General features: G+C 41.1%; 1 protein-coding gene across 1 annotated transcript in view; it reads left to right on the forward strand.

The window, feature by feature from the left end:
* Positions 1-12,150: 12,150 nt before the first annotated feature.
* TNIP3 (TNFAIP3 interacting protein 3) overlaps positions 12,151-13,231 on the forward strand; it is a 59,274-nt gene continuing 58,193 nt past the window's right edge. The window contains exon 1 of the mRNA XM_027794984.2: positions 12,151-12,287. Within this exon, the coding sequence (XP_027650785.2) occupies positions 12,285-12,287 (3 nt within the window). The 5' untranslated portion in view covers positions 12,151-12,284. The remainder of the gene's footprint in view (positions 12,288-13,231) is intronic.

A 13,231-nucleotide genomic window follows, 5' to 3' on the forward strand; every position in this document is an offset into this window, starting at 1 on the left:
GTTCAAAAACAAGTATTTAGAAAACTTTAATCAACATCTTGATCTTGCTATCGAAGAGTTCATTTTTTAGAACCCTCTGGTGATTTTTACCTTCTGATTGTAGGGACCTTTATCCCTACTTAGTGGTACTGGAGTAACTATTTTGACTAGGTGCATGAAAGATCTGTTCCCTGTTGCTTGCTCTCATTTTGTGAAAAGTGTGAAGTCTAGAGATAACTGAAGTCCTCAGTACAGCACCATTTAGGAAATTGATCTCTTTTCTGTCCTCAGAGTTATACACTGGTTACAGCTTCACAGATCTGGCATCTCAGCCTGCTGCCTTGCCCCGGCCAGAATAATATGAATCCCATCTAACCCTGGGGAAACAGAGCGGGTGAGACTGAGCAGGCTGAAAGAGGCTGAAACAAATTCTTACACTAAATAGCAAGAGTCTGATCTCCAGCAGCTTGCCTTTTTGCAAGTGGCTTTCAGTGTGAATTCTCACACTGGAGCTTTTTGCTGGCAGAAAGTTCTCACTTGGCACGAGCTTTGCCATTTGGTTAGGCACCACAGGAGAGGACTACTAGGGAACAGACCTCAAGAGCTCTGATCCCAGAATGGCTTGCAGTCAGGTGTGTTTTGGATGTATGGCTAGTTGATTTCAGCTGAACTTTGAAGCCAGTTGCAATGATTTTCCAGAACTGAAGCAGTAATACTAGACTGGGGGAGAATGACCAAGCAGAGGCTATGCTGTGTGAGCACTCAGAAGCAGATAGACAACTGGGGGTGCAAACTGAGATGCTGCCTGGCAGGCAGGCAGGCATTCAAGATATGATCAGAACCCAACATAAGAAAGTCTGTTCTGCTTGGCACGGCTGGATGGGAAAGAGTAGTTGTCTTTATCTGGATTGCATGATTTAACACTATTGTAGTCATAGTTGGGACCTTTGTAAGGTTGGTTTTTTTTTTCAGAAAAATGCTGCCTTGGTGAAATAGAAGAGTCCCGCTGTCCCTTGTCATGAAGAAAGTTCTTTTTTCAGGTCTAATAAGGAATGAGGGAAGACTGGACCACCACTGCAGGGGCTGCAGGAGGGGTGGATGCGAGAAGGATGCTGGCCTCAGGTGCTGCTCTGCAGGGCTTCAGCAGCTGTTTGAGGTGCAAATGCAGCAAGGGCAGCAACAAATTCAGAGCGAGGCTGTTCTTCCTCAACGTTTGCCTTTTCTTGTGTTTGGAGTAAGGAGGGCAGAGAGCCTGATTGCATAGGGGGTTCGAAAGGGGGCAAATGGATGGTAGCAGATTCCAGTGTCTTCCTGTGCCTCACCTTACCTGAAAGCAGAAGTGTCAGTCTCGGTGCACTTCTCTGCAAGGGGCAGGGGCTGCAGTATTTGTCGAGTGTGTGTGAAGAGCAGCAAAGGAAAGGCTAGCTGTCATCAGAGCTAGAGTGCCCAAAGCATATACATATTGATTGATCTGAGGCCAGTGGTTATATGTCCTACTCCTTGCCTTTGGCCTGTTATTTGTCCCCTTTGTCACCTGAAAATTAATTCTGCACCCAATAAAACTACTGTTGTAATTAGTATGTTTCTGCATAAGAGTTGTGGTTTTCATGAATTATCATTTTCAAACAGACTATTTTCTAGAAATTTTTCAACCACCTATATTGCTGGGAGGAGACTATAGTGAGGGAGATGTAGCAAGATAAATGGCTTGAAAAAGAGAGATTAGAAAAGAAGACTGAAAAGAGATTTGAAAAAGATTTACTGTTTCTTTCTTGCCCAGCAGAATGTTTTATCTGCCTGTGTGTATAAATATAATGAATGTAAATTTAGCTTGGTCCTTTATTGACTGAGAAGGAAAAATTGGGAGACTTCAAGAAAATGCTGTGGATTCTCTTGCAGCATACACAGCCTTTCCTTTCGTTTCATTCTCCCCCTTACTTCCTTAGCCACCCCAGGCCTTTTTACTTCTATAGGGTTGTGTGATTAGTCCTTTAACTGATGCCTTGATTCCATTGATAGTTTTCTTTGTTTCCTTGTTTTTTCTCTAGATGCAAGCTTTGGGCCATCTGAACCTGGGAAGGGTAAACAGGGGTCTCTAATACCTGAGCTTAGAAGTTAATTCAGAGGATCCATTTTGTTAAAAAGCCATCCACAAAACTCTGCTATGAAAGAATGACAGTTTTACAAAGGAGTGAGTTTGACCTCTTTTATATAGTCATTAAGATTTCATAAACAAGTTGGTGGAAGTGTTGGCCATTTCTCCTACAGCAGCTGCTGTGTAGAAGTGCAGCAATATGACACTGCTCATATAGCTTTCTAATTAGTTAATGTATATTTGCACTCTGCTTACCTCTTGCTTTCTATGCCTGACATGTGAAAGTGAGATATTTGGATCGTTGCTCAATGCCATGGTGTCTTGCTTTTGGGCTAACAGTGCAGGTAGATGGCAGAGGCAGAAGACATTGACTTCCTGGTATTGCCTCCTGTTCCCATCTGTCTGTAGTGATGAAGTAGAACTTAGGTAGCTAAACTCAGTACAAAGATGATACCTAAATACAACTATACTCATCCAGCAGTAATATCTTTTATTGGAGGATTGAGTGCAGTAAGAACATTAAGCTGTGCAATTTTCTTATACCTCCTGGATGGAAGTAGACAGATGGTGTGACTTGGTGAGGTAGCACTGTGGTTCAGTGGCAGAACAACCACTGGTTTTATCTTCTGCCTGCTGATCTTCTTCCCCATAACATGACACCACTGTGAACCTACTGGTATGCCAGTCCTCTGTAAGAACCTCATGCACTGGGCAGTCACCCAGTTAGTAAAAATCTTAAAGGCTCGCCTTTGTATTCAAGGCAGAAGGCTTCCTCTGTTTGTATGTTCTACGTATGAAACATCCCACATAGTTTGTAACCATCCTCCTGCTTTCATTGTGCGTGGGAGTTTATCTTTACTAGAAACAGTAATTGCAAAAATGACCTTCATGCTTACTGAAAGCAGTAGACTGCTCCACTCTGACTCATGGAATGAGCCCAGGTATTGGGTAATGGCTTGTTGCTTGATAACATGTTTCTCTATTGTCTTGTGTGATAGTTAAACTGAAGCCTAGTTCTGTGTCAGATATGATATTGTAAGTGATGCATATGACAGTTCTGTCTCTACCAGAGTCTAGGGTGAAGCAAAAACTACAAAACCACTGCTGGCTGATGTGTTAGCTCAGCTGGGTTTCAGAGAGAAGGCTCGCATTTTAGCATGTCTTCTACTTTCGGTTTTAGAATAACAAATCCAGTTTGGATCATACACCTCTAGCTTAAATAACAGCCATTACTTTTCTTTTGTAATCGTATTGCCTCCCTTATGGATCCTTGGGCTCTCTCTTTGCTGTCGTCTTAGCTGATTTTTGTTTTCTGTAATGTTCATTGGTGTTTTACTTCAGTAGGAAATCCCCTTTTTTAAATGCCTTGTAATGAGTCACTGCTACTGTTTGCTTCAAACTGAAGGGGATTCCAACTATAGAATATTGCTGAAATATAATCCTGTTCCATTGCATAGGTTGTCTTTAAAACAGAGAAGGGTTTGGAGGAGATGTAGGGTAAACAAGCAATGTTGTTGCTCATTTTGTTTATTAAGTTGAGGATTAATGGCAATTCTAGTAAGAAGTTAGCAGCACAGAATTTTGACAGATCAAAACCAATCTCAAACTGAAAATATTATTCAGCAGTTACATATCTCTGAAGTTCTGTACAATAGAAACCAAAAAAGAACCCCAAACCCTAAGAGTTGATGTGTTCCTAGTAATAAATATTAAGATTGATCAGCAAGAAGCACAGTTTGGTTTGGCCGCCTTTGTGTGTATGTGTGTGTGTGTTCATTATGGATTCAAAAGTGAATTGCTTTAAAAATGTTTCTTTCAGGCATGGAAGATTGCTTTGAATTTCCTTCTTTCATTATGTATCTGACTGTCCTCACATCTATGTTATTGTCAGTTTAGCCCCTGTTGCTTTAAGCTGCAGTCTTCTGAAACCATCGTCTATTGCTTTCTTTTATCCGGAGTAACTGCTGCAACTCTGTCATGCTGGAGTTTTGATCACGCTTCAAATCTCTGTGTGTGCATGCTGGAGATGGAAATGTCAGTTTGCAGTAGCCTTTGGTTTTGCCTTCACATGTCTACAGAGATACGCAGACAGTTCCGGTGTATTCTCTAAACACTTACTTTGCTCCCCCTTTCTGCTCTGCATTTCCTTCCTTATTTCCAGAATTTACCTGAGAGCTTCTACAGGCTGTAATCCAGGTTCCCCCATTCTGCTGGTGACAGCTACCTCCACACTCAGCACTAGGTGAAACAACTTGTTCTCTGCTTCTTTTGGACTCTGAATGTCCTCCTCGCAATTTTTTTTTTTCCTTGTCCCTTTCTGGTTTTATCTGTCATTTAAACAGAACTCAGCAATTCCAGTTTTGCTCTAGGCTGTCTAAGAATGCAAAAAAAACCCTGAAAAACCAAACCCCCAAAAAACCAACAAAAGGCACCATGCAAAAGCAAATTGTATCAATGTCTTCAATATTAACATATGGAAGGCGGTGGTAATACATTGAGATGCGGTGGTTATTGAGCATTGAAAAGGACCATGAGGTTGCTGAAAACCCCCCAAAGTAACACTCAAGTTTAAAAAGAGTCTCACTACTGGTTTTACTACATATTGTTGTAAAGGAAATAAGTTCATAAAAGCCACAAAGATGTACAATTTCCCATAGCCTTTGACTAATGTTGTAAGAGAAAGAACACTTAAAAAAATACTTTTGACTAAAGGTGAGGGGATTTCCTTGGGAAGAGTGCTTTTAATGGGCCTTGCTCTAAACCAGTGACCTCAGGAGGCAGCTGTTTCTGAACAGCATGAGGAATGTCTGTGCTGATGAACGAGAGGACATAGACAGCTCCATCCCTCGATCCCCAAAATGCTTTTGGCTTACCTTTTTTCAAAGGTATTAAAGTGCTAAAGACTCAGAATTTTACACCAATGCACCTAAATTGCCTAATTTGCTTAGCTGCGATCCTCTTAGAGAAACAGGGCCAGAGAAGCTGGGCTGCCCTGCAAGTACTGTGAACCAGGGCAGTGTGGTGCAGAAGCACTCAGGTGGGTCCATGTGGAGCCACTCTGGGTCTGGAAGCGGACTGGTTTGGCCGGTGCAGGTCAGTCTTCTCCAGTGAAGGTTACTGGTGAGTAAGTCTGGGATTCCCCATTATCCCATGCACACTGAGGGTGTCTTGGGGGCCAGCCGTGCAGACTTGCCTCATGTTATGCTAAGCAGAAACTGTTAAGTCCCATCATCCCATCATGCTGCAAACCTCCATAGGTCTGGGGGGGTCAAAGCCAGGTTTGGGTGGAGTGATTTGTCTGTGTCTCCAGGGTCCCGAGACCTGGCTGTGGAACTGAGACATTTTTGTGAAGTTGCAGCATGGTGGCCCAAGCTGACTGTTCATGGGACTCTGCTTCGAATCTGCATTTGCGGTCTGGCTTGAACTGAAGCCTGGATAAAACATGGCTACTGGGAGCTGACTGGTTGAGGGTACTCTTGACAGTTCCATATGGTGTTTAGGTACATAACATGGAGTCTGGCTGGTTTGGAAAATTTGGACCCAAGTGTTTTTGTCACTTCTGAAAAGGGAAAAGATTCCATGGATCCTGTAGAAATTTTGAAAACAGCACCCCGTTTATGTAGTGAGATCTCTGTGTAGACAACTAAGTTCACCTTGGCACTTTGATTAGGCTGTGAACTGCTAAGAGTCAATTTTTTTCTCTTTGTTTCTATGACCGTTACTCTTTTTCTCCTGTGGTAGAATGTCTCATCTGAGTATGTGTTAAATTGCTTTTCAATGTCTATCTTTGGCTTGCAAATGCTGAATGTGCTTTTTCAGGAAATTAGGTTGAACTAAACTTGAATGCATGCAAACATTTGCAAGACAAGTAGTAACAGGATATTTATGAGACTCACCGGCTCATTGCTGTGGTTCAAGGATTTCTTAAAAGTAGGATGCACAGAGAAGTACGGCAAAAGTTTAGAATAAGGATGTACTTAATAGGTGGATATGTATCCCTACTTTATAAAATAATATTTTTCTTAATCTTTTTTTTAGGTTTTAATTGCTGGGAAAGTACATAAGGGAAGTAAAACTGTTTGCTACAGCTTCCTAGTGCTCCAAGCACTTGCTGCCTTTTTTTTTTTTTTTTTTTTTTTTTTTTTTTTATTACGGGAAAATAAGAAAGGAAGAAAAAAAGGGCCTTATCTCCACTACAGTAAATGGCTTTTCCTTACATCATTTATAAAAATTAATCATTTTAACAACATTTTTCTTTACTGTTCAAGGAATTTTTACATTTTTTTGATTGTTCCCCAGTGCCTATACACTGCCTCTGTCTACATTTTATGAGTAAAATCTGAATAACACAAGGGTAAAGTTTCCATAAAATTAAGGTCATATGAGGTGGAAATAGCAGCCTAAGATCAGGAGTGCCTTTATTTTTATAGTCCTTTCTTTCAGTAACAGGAAACAGCTCTAAGGCAGTTTTTGTGTCGAACAATATATAGGAATGTTTGCCTTCACATTTTTTTTTTTGTGTGTGTGTGTGTCTGCATGCTTATGTGATGGAGAGCGGCATTAGAAATGCTTGGATCTGGCTTCTAACAATGAGAGTGCTCTCTCTCTAATGTGGTTATTGGCTTTACCACACGCTTGTATGTCTTGCACAACCATATAGCAAAGTTGTAAGCAGATATTCTTGATTTCACAAAAAGGGAAAATTAGATTCATGTGCTTGGGGTGGAGGCAGGGGAGTGGAACTTCTGCTTCAGTGTTATGGTGAATATTAGTGGTTGTGAAAAGGTCATCAGATCCTCCAGGGAAGCTGAGAAAGGGTACAATTCTTGTCTGAAAAGTGGTAGATGTTTCGCCTCTCACAACCTTCCCCTCCTCAAGTGCCTTTCTTCCTGTCCACCAACAACCAGGATACCCCCTATGAGATGCCTTCACTTCTCCGTTGCCCTTGGTCAGCTGCCCTTGATCACCTGGGTTTAGATGAAGGCATCTTCCTCTATTCAGCCACCTGTACTGATGGCAAACTAGATCTCAATGGGTACATTAAGCCTTACTGCCTTTTTCCTTTGATTTGTAAACCAGACTTTTGTAGCTCCTGTGCTCAGTTGACAGTGTACAACCTGTAATAGTAGTGGCAGCTGACAAAGGCAGGCTAAGCTTACTGTTCAAGGGAGTGGCTTTTCAGTACAATACTCGTTTATATTATTGTGTATTACCTTACTCAGTGTCATTCTAGTGTTTTCTTACCATTATGTCATGGTTTACTATTTACTAGGAAGATAAGTAACTATATCCCACCGGAGACAGGACACGATCACAGCTTCTAATGGTGCTTTAGTTAACGTGACCAAAACCTCTGCTGTGCTTAAATTCCACAGAGCTCTACAGAGAGACAAGAAAGTGTAATGAACAGAGCTAGTTTTTGTAAAGTTTTTTGACATATTTTGAAACACACATTTTTGTACAGTGTATCTCAGAAAGACAGGTTAACATCAAGAGTGTGCGCCTTACACTTAGGGTGGGCAGTGATGGGCCTTGTGATAATTCTTCATGCCTTCTATGATCTTGAACTTAGCTTTGAACATCTTGCAGGCTATCCATGTACCTTGTACCACTGTTACAGGTGAACATAGTATCTCACTGCACTCTCTTGCTGCTAAGAAAAAAATCAAAGACCAGAAACTTATTTTTCTGGTAGATAATCTTGTTGAGAAAATTCTGTACTATTTTGTAGTAGTAGAAGATATGTAAGTCGTCCAGGCTCTGTGGCTGATCTTATGGTATCTCAGCCAAGATACAGCGAAGGCAGAAAAATGTCTGCAACTTGCAGTTTTTGGCAGTCCCTGAATCTGGGTGAAAAAGCATTGCCTCATCCAAAACAACCCTGTCTCCAAGAGGTAAAGGTCATACTTCTGTCAAACCACTAGAAGTTGCTTTAAAATTTCACTGACTTATAGAGTAGGAAACTTCGTGTGCCTTCAAAGTTGACTTTTCTCTCTTGTTAACTGGTAAGCAGGTTAAACTATGTATGGTAGGAAAGAAATCTTTCTAAGCCTACCTGAGGCTGAGAAGGAGAAATCCCTTTCATGGAGGATTCATACATTGCCTAGAATTAGATTTAATTCTAGTTTGTACTAGAATTTAAACACCGCAACATTTCAGCAAAAAAAGTCATGGTAAAAACCAATGGGTGGGCAACCAGCTGAAGAACAAGGTTGCCATGTTGGCCAGAAAAAAAAGTTTGTAGTCAAACTTCCTTGACACTGAGCTGTGTGCTTGAAGTTTGTGGAATTGAAAGATGTGATGGAAGTGATGTTCTGCTGGAACCTGCTGCTGGCTTGCTGTAAGGCCTATTTTCATACTTGCTATTGTATCAACTTCATGAACACCCTCAGGAAACCCCAGTGAAATAGCATGAGAATATGAGTAATAATAAAAAATGGATTGAATTGCCATCTAAGATCTCGTAAAGGAGCTGTGGCATTTCCAATTTTTTCTGTGAGGAAGGGAGAATTTCTTGTGGGTGGTCTTTCATTCGTGGCTAAGCAGTAAGCCACACAGGGAGCAGGAACAAAATGGGTGGGAAGTGTCTTGACTTTTAATACATCTCAGGCAAAAACTGTCTTGAGTCCAAACTAAAATCAAAGTGGTTCACTAAAATTTAGGGTAGAACTGTGCAGCAATATCTTCTGCCCTAGGAAAGTCACTTCTGTGAGCACAAAAATGTATTTCAACTCTGTACGAAGTGTGGATAGGAGGTACCCTCATCTTTAAGTGTTTAGTTTACCTCAAAAACATCACAGCTGGGACTGGTCTCATGTTGCTATTTCTTGATCTGTGGCACGTGAAACTGTTCAAGAAATATATAAATAAGAAAAAGGATGGTGGCTAACCTATTTCTGTGTGAAGCAGAAGAGAGTGTTTTAGCTTGACAGAAACGTAAATGTGTGGGAGCAGTTCTCATTCATGCACCAAAAAGAGAAGATAGAGGACAGCTATAGACAGCCAGTGAGTAAGCTTATGTTGAGAACAGCAGGCTGCCTTATTTCGGCAGAATGCCATAAGTGTGGTATCAAACTATAAACTTAAAACTAAATCTTGAAACTTCCTGGACAGCAAATCTGTCTTCAGCTTTCTATCCAGAACACTGGAGTCCCAAACTGCTTTGAGCACTTCTGAAACTTGCTTTTTTCCAGTCTCCTTTCTTCCTTGTATTGGTCTTTTCTCTCCTGAATAATACTTACATGGCAATTAAGCCCTTTACAAGTCACCTAGGATCTGGTACTTTAAACTGCTGTCTTTACATTATATTAAATTTTCTCTAACTCATTTCCTTATTTTTCCCCTATGGAAAGCTCCTAAACAAACAGTTCTTCAGTGGACAATAAAATAATTTGAATGGCAGCCATCCAATCTGGGCTTTCTCTAGATAAGTGGCTTGGGTATGCGTAAGAAGCAATGAAATTTTTATTATTCAGTTATGAAAGGTTTAGCCAAAAGGATTTTGCTTTTCTGAATGGGGGGAGTGGGGAGGTCAGTTAAAAAGATGCATATGTGATTTCTGCTGTACCCCTACGGTTTTCCACTGGAGGTTAAGAGAAAGGATTCCCCCTTCAGTTTTCCATTGACTGCTTTTCTCTACCTCCACAAAACATTTTGTTGTGCCTGCTTTGCTGTGATGAAAATGTCATTACTTTCATATCACTAACATTTACAGGAGTTAAAAACGAAACAATGTAATAGTTTGAGTCAAGGTGGCTGTTAAGCTGGTGTTAACAGGAACAGAAGTGCCCACATTATCATTTTCTCTTCTCTGGAAGCAGTAAGGATGCTGTTTCCCATTAGTATCTGCAGAAGGCAGCTGTTGCTGCAGCAGACAGAACGGTGCATCCCTCCCTGTGCATACTTCGGGCATGGCTGTTGAGAGGTGCTAGAGGTAGGCAAGCATGACAGTAAATGTGTGCAGCTCAGAAAGACTCCAGCTAAAATGTTTGTAAGCATTTTGCATTTTATTCAGGGAATTTTTCCCAGAATACATTGGTATCTTTGGTCACTTAACTCGTAGGGTGGCATGCAACCCTTAAGATAAGAAGGCACCTTAAAGGCTTAACAGCCCTGGCTTAGCCTGGTCCTGGATGAGGAGAAATCTGATTATTCCTGGCCTCCTTGGCAGAAACCACAGTGGTGCAGTTGAACAGGTGATGGATATTAAACCCAGGAACAGAACACATGGGAAGTTTTATTTTAGCTCCATCATCATTGCTGAGCTGATAGATGATGACAAAATGACAACACAATCCCCCGAACTATTTCCAGTCCCATGGAAGTCAAGCATGTTGGTCAGTCCAAAGTCAAAAGCTGTGTTTGAGTGCAGTGAAAGCCAAGGACATAGAAGACCAAATTCACCGTGCTCTGTGTGAATGCATTGCTGAGGAAGAAGTAATGCTCTTCCCTTGTTGCTCAGTCATGTGGTGGAAAAAGCATTTCCTCTCAGACATGTATCTCTTGGTTTTGATTTCTTTGGCTGCTTGGAAGGATTTGAGTACATGCCACTCACCTCCTGAAGCAGTGCTTTAGCAGTTTGCTACTGAGCTTTTGCTGGTAGCTTCTTTCAAACCTCCCCTGTGGAGGCTGTTCTGCTTTTTATAAATGCTTATATAAAACTAAACAAGAGATCAGAGTAAGAAAAAGTAACTGATGTGGAGCTGAGTGAATAGGATGCTGTTCTGAGAAGTGGAAGATGTTTGTGCCGTTGGTTTGGGGTTTTTTTTATGATTTTATTTTATTTTAACCAGGCAGACAGTATATCTCAACTCTGTTGGTAAATGTCTTGAAGCATCAAACTAAAGTTACTAACATTTTATCCAATGAAGTAATGGTAAATACTTCACACGTAGTGGAAGACTGTTATTACAAAAGACTGGAGAAATCACCCTGCAGCTCCAGCAGTTAAAATATTTATCCAGGAGGTACAAACACAGTTAAACTCCCTTCAGGGAAAGGCAAGGAAAAGAGTTGAACCTTGGTCTCCCACATCCTGACCCTGGCCTGTTGTTTCCTCTGCTATAATTGCAAATGCCTCCAGAACAATTTTAACAAAACTGAATTTGCAAATGATTACTGTCTGTGTGCATGTGAGAAGCAGAGTGTAAATGGTTTGACAGAAAAAGATCCACCCTGCTCTACTGAGCAGCTGTAATATTTCCTGCTAGGAGGATGAGAATGTTCTCAAGGCAGTTAGATCACTAGTATTTCCAATCCAGAAGGCAACAGGAGTCCCCAAAAAATGTCAGAGTGGGTTCTAGTCCTTGGTGCAAAGCTGCGCAGGTTTTGTAGTCATCAAAACCGAAACCAATACAAGAATTTGGCTTAAAGATTAACTTCTCTGAACTTACTTGTCATGAATCTTTAATTTCTAGCTAACAGCATGACAATGATAATTTGTATTATCTGTGAAATTGCATTAACTTCTGTGTGCAGTGAACTATAGGCTGAAAAAGAATAGTATACTTTGGAAAATGCTGCATCACTTCTTTTCTGGGTGGAGGGAAGAAGTTTCTGCAGTCTCCGCTTCTATACGCCCTCTTCCTCAGAGAAAAAATCAGATACGATAATGTAGTGTTTCTGGCTGGGGGCAGAGCTGAGTATCACTTCTGATGAGGCTATAGCTGGCGGAACAGAGTGCTGATTCTGTAGGGAGACCTTTAGAATAAGTTCTAATTAAAACGTATTCCTAGAAATGGCTCCCTGACCTATCTGCCCCTTACAGTAAATTATTCTGCTTCTAGATTAATATTTGTGTTCTATACCTTTTGGGTTGATGCAACTTTTCCACCATGCTAGACCGCCGCTTTTCCCACAGAGCAGCTTTTGCTGGTGCGTGGGCGTACCATTGTGTCACTGTTCCATGGTATTCTGAAGAACAAGAGGGAATCCTCTGTGGTCTCTTACAAGCAGTGCTTTCAAGTAGATCTGCGTGGGCGGTGTTTGAGAGAGATGAATATGCTCTCAACGTTAGAATGACTTTAAGAAAGGGGTTTCCCTAAGCCTGGTGTGTAGGTTAAACCTTGAGAGAAAGATAGAGATAGATATATATATATACACACACACATATTTGCCTCCAAACCACTTAGTTCTCATTTGATTCAGAGAGCATTTATTGAGACTAGTACATCCTAACCTAGCAGCACGGAGACGAACACCTTCCCTAAATATGGTGAGTAACTTCTGCATTAATTTGAAGCCCGTATCAGCGGGTCTCTGCCTAGCCTCAAAATGGTCATGTGCCTCTTCTCCCTTGTTATCTACCAAAGAGACCTCAAATCGAAAACCTGATATTTTAAGGGTTTTTTTTTCTAAGTGACTTCTTAATTTCTTCATAATTTTTATGTAGAAGGTCTATAGGAGAGTTCTTTTACTTTCTTTTCTTGTACAAAGCTGGACAGTGAAAGGTACAGGAATAGTGAAAGATTCTTGCTGTATAGAGCATTGAAGCTATGTCAAACAGTCACTTTGGAGTAAATAGAGTGATATGGAGGTTCAGTTCACCTGTACTGGGGTTTGACCCACGTTCCTTCCTTGGATAATACTTCTGCTGAGACCTTTGGAAGTTTTACCTGTTCTGTAGAGTATGGGGTGTTCTCTGTGCTATTGACTGACCGGAGTGGGCACAGGATTCCCTTAGCTGGGTCTGTCATTAGGAGACAGGCAGGCGCTTCTCCACACCTGCTACAAATTGTTTTCTATAATCCACATTGCATTTGAGGGTGGGATAGTCTTCTGGGCTAGGTGGTATTTTGCTTGCCTTGTTGCTGTAAATTGGCATCAGTGCTGTGTCTCAGAAAAAGTTTTGATGCATTCCAACCCTGAGTAAGGAATACTTGGGAGTCATAGAATTATAAATTTTAAGTGGTATGTTTCAGATTAATAAATATAAATGAGGTGAGCTATGAGAACTTGTGAGATGAGGTTTGTGTAGAGGGAAAAGAAAACTCTTTTTTTGGTACTTTTTCCCTTGTTTTGATTTCTTCTTTGATCAAAATATAAAGCTGCAGTACTTGTATCCATTGTAGTGAGAAGCAACTCTTCTGTTTTCAGAACCAGTGTTGGCTGCTGCCAGCGGGTACCTGTTGTGCTATGGCAGCTGTAGGGACTCCAGAC

This window comes from Falco peregrinus, chromosome 2, assembly GCF_023634155.1.
Source record: "Falco peregrinus isolate bFalPer1 chromosome 2, bFalPer1.pri, whole genome shotgun sequence".
NCBI classification, from domain to species: domain Eukaryota; kingdom Metazoa; phylum Chordata; class Aves; order Falconiformes; family Falconidae; genus Falco; species Falco peregrinus.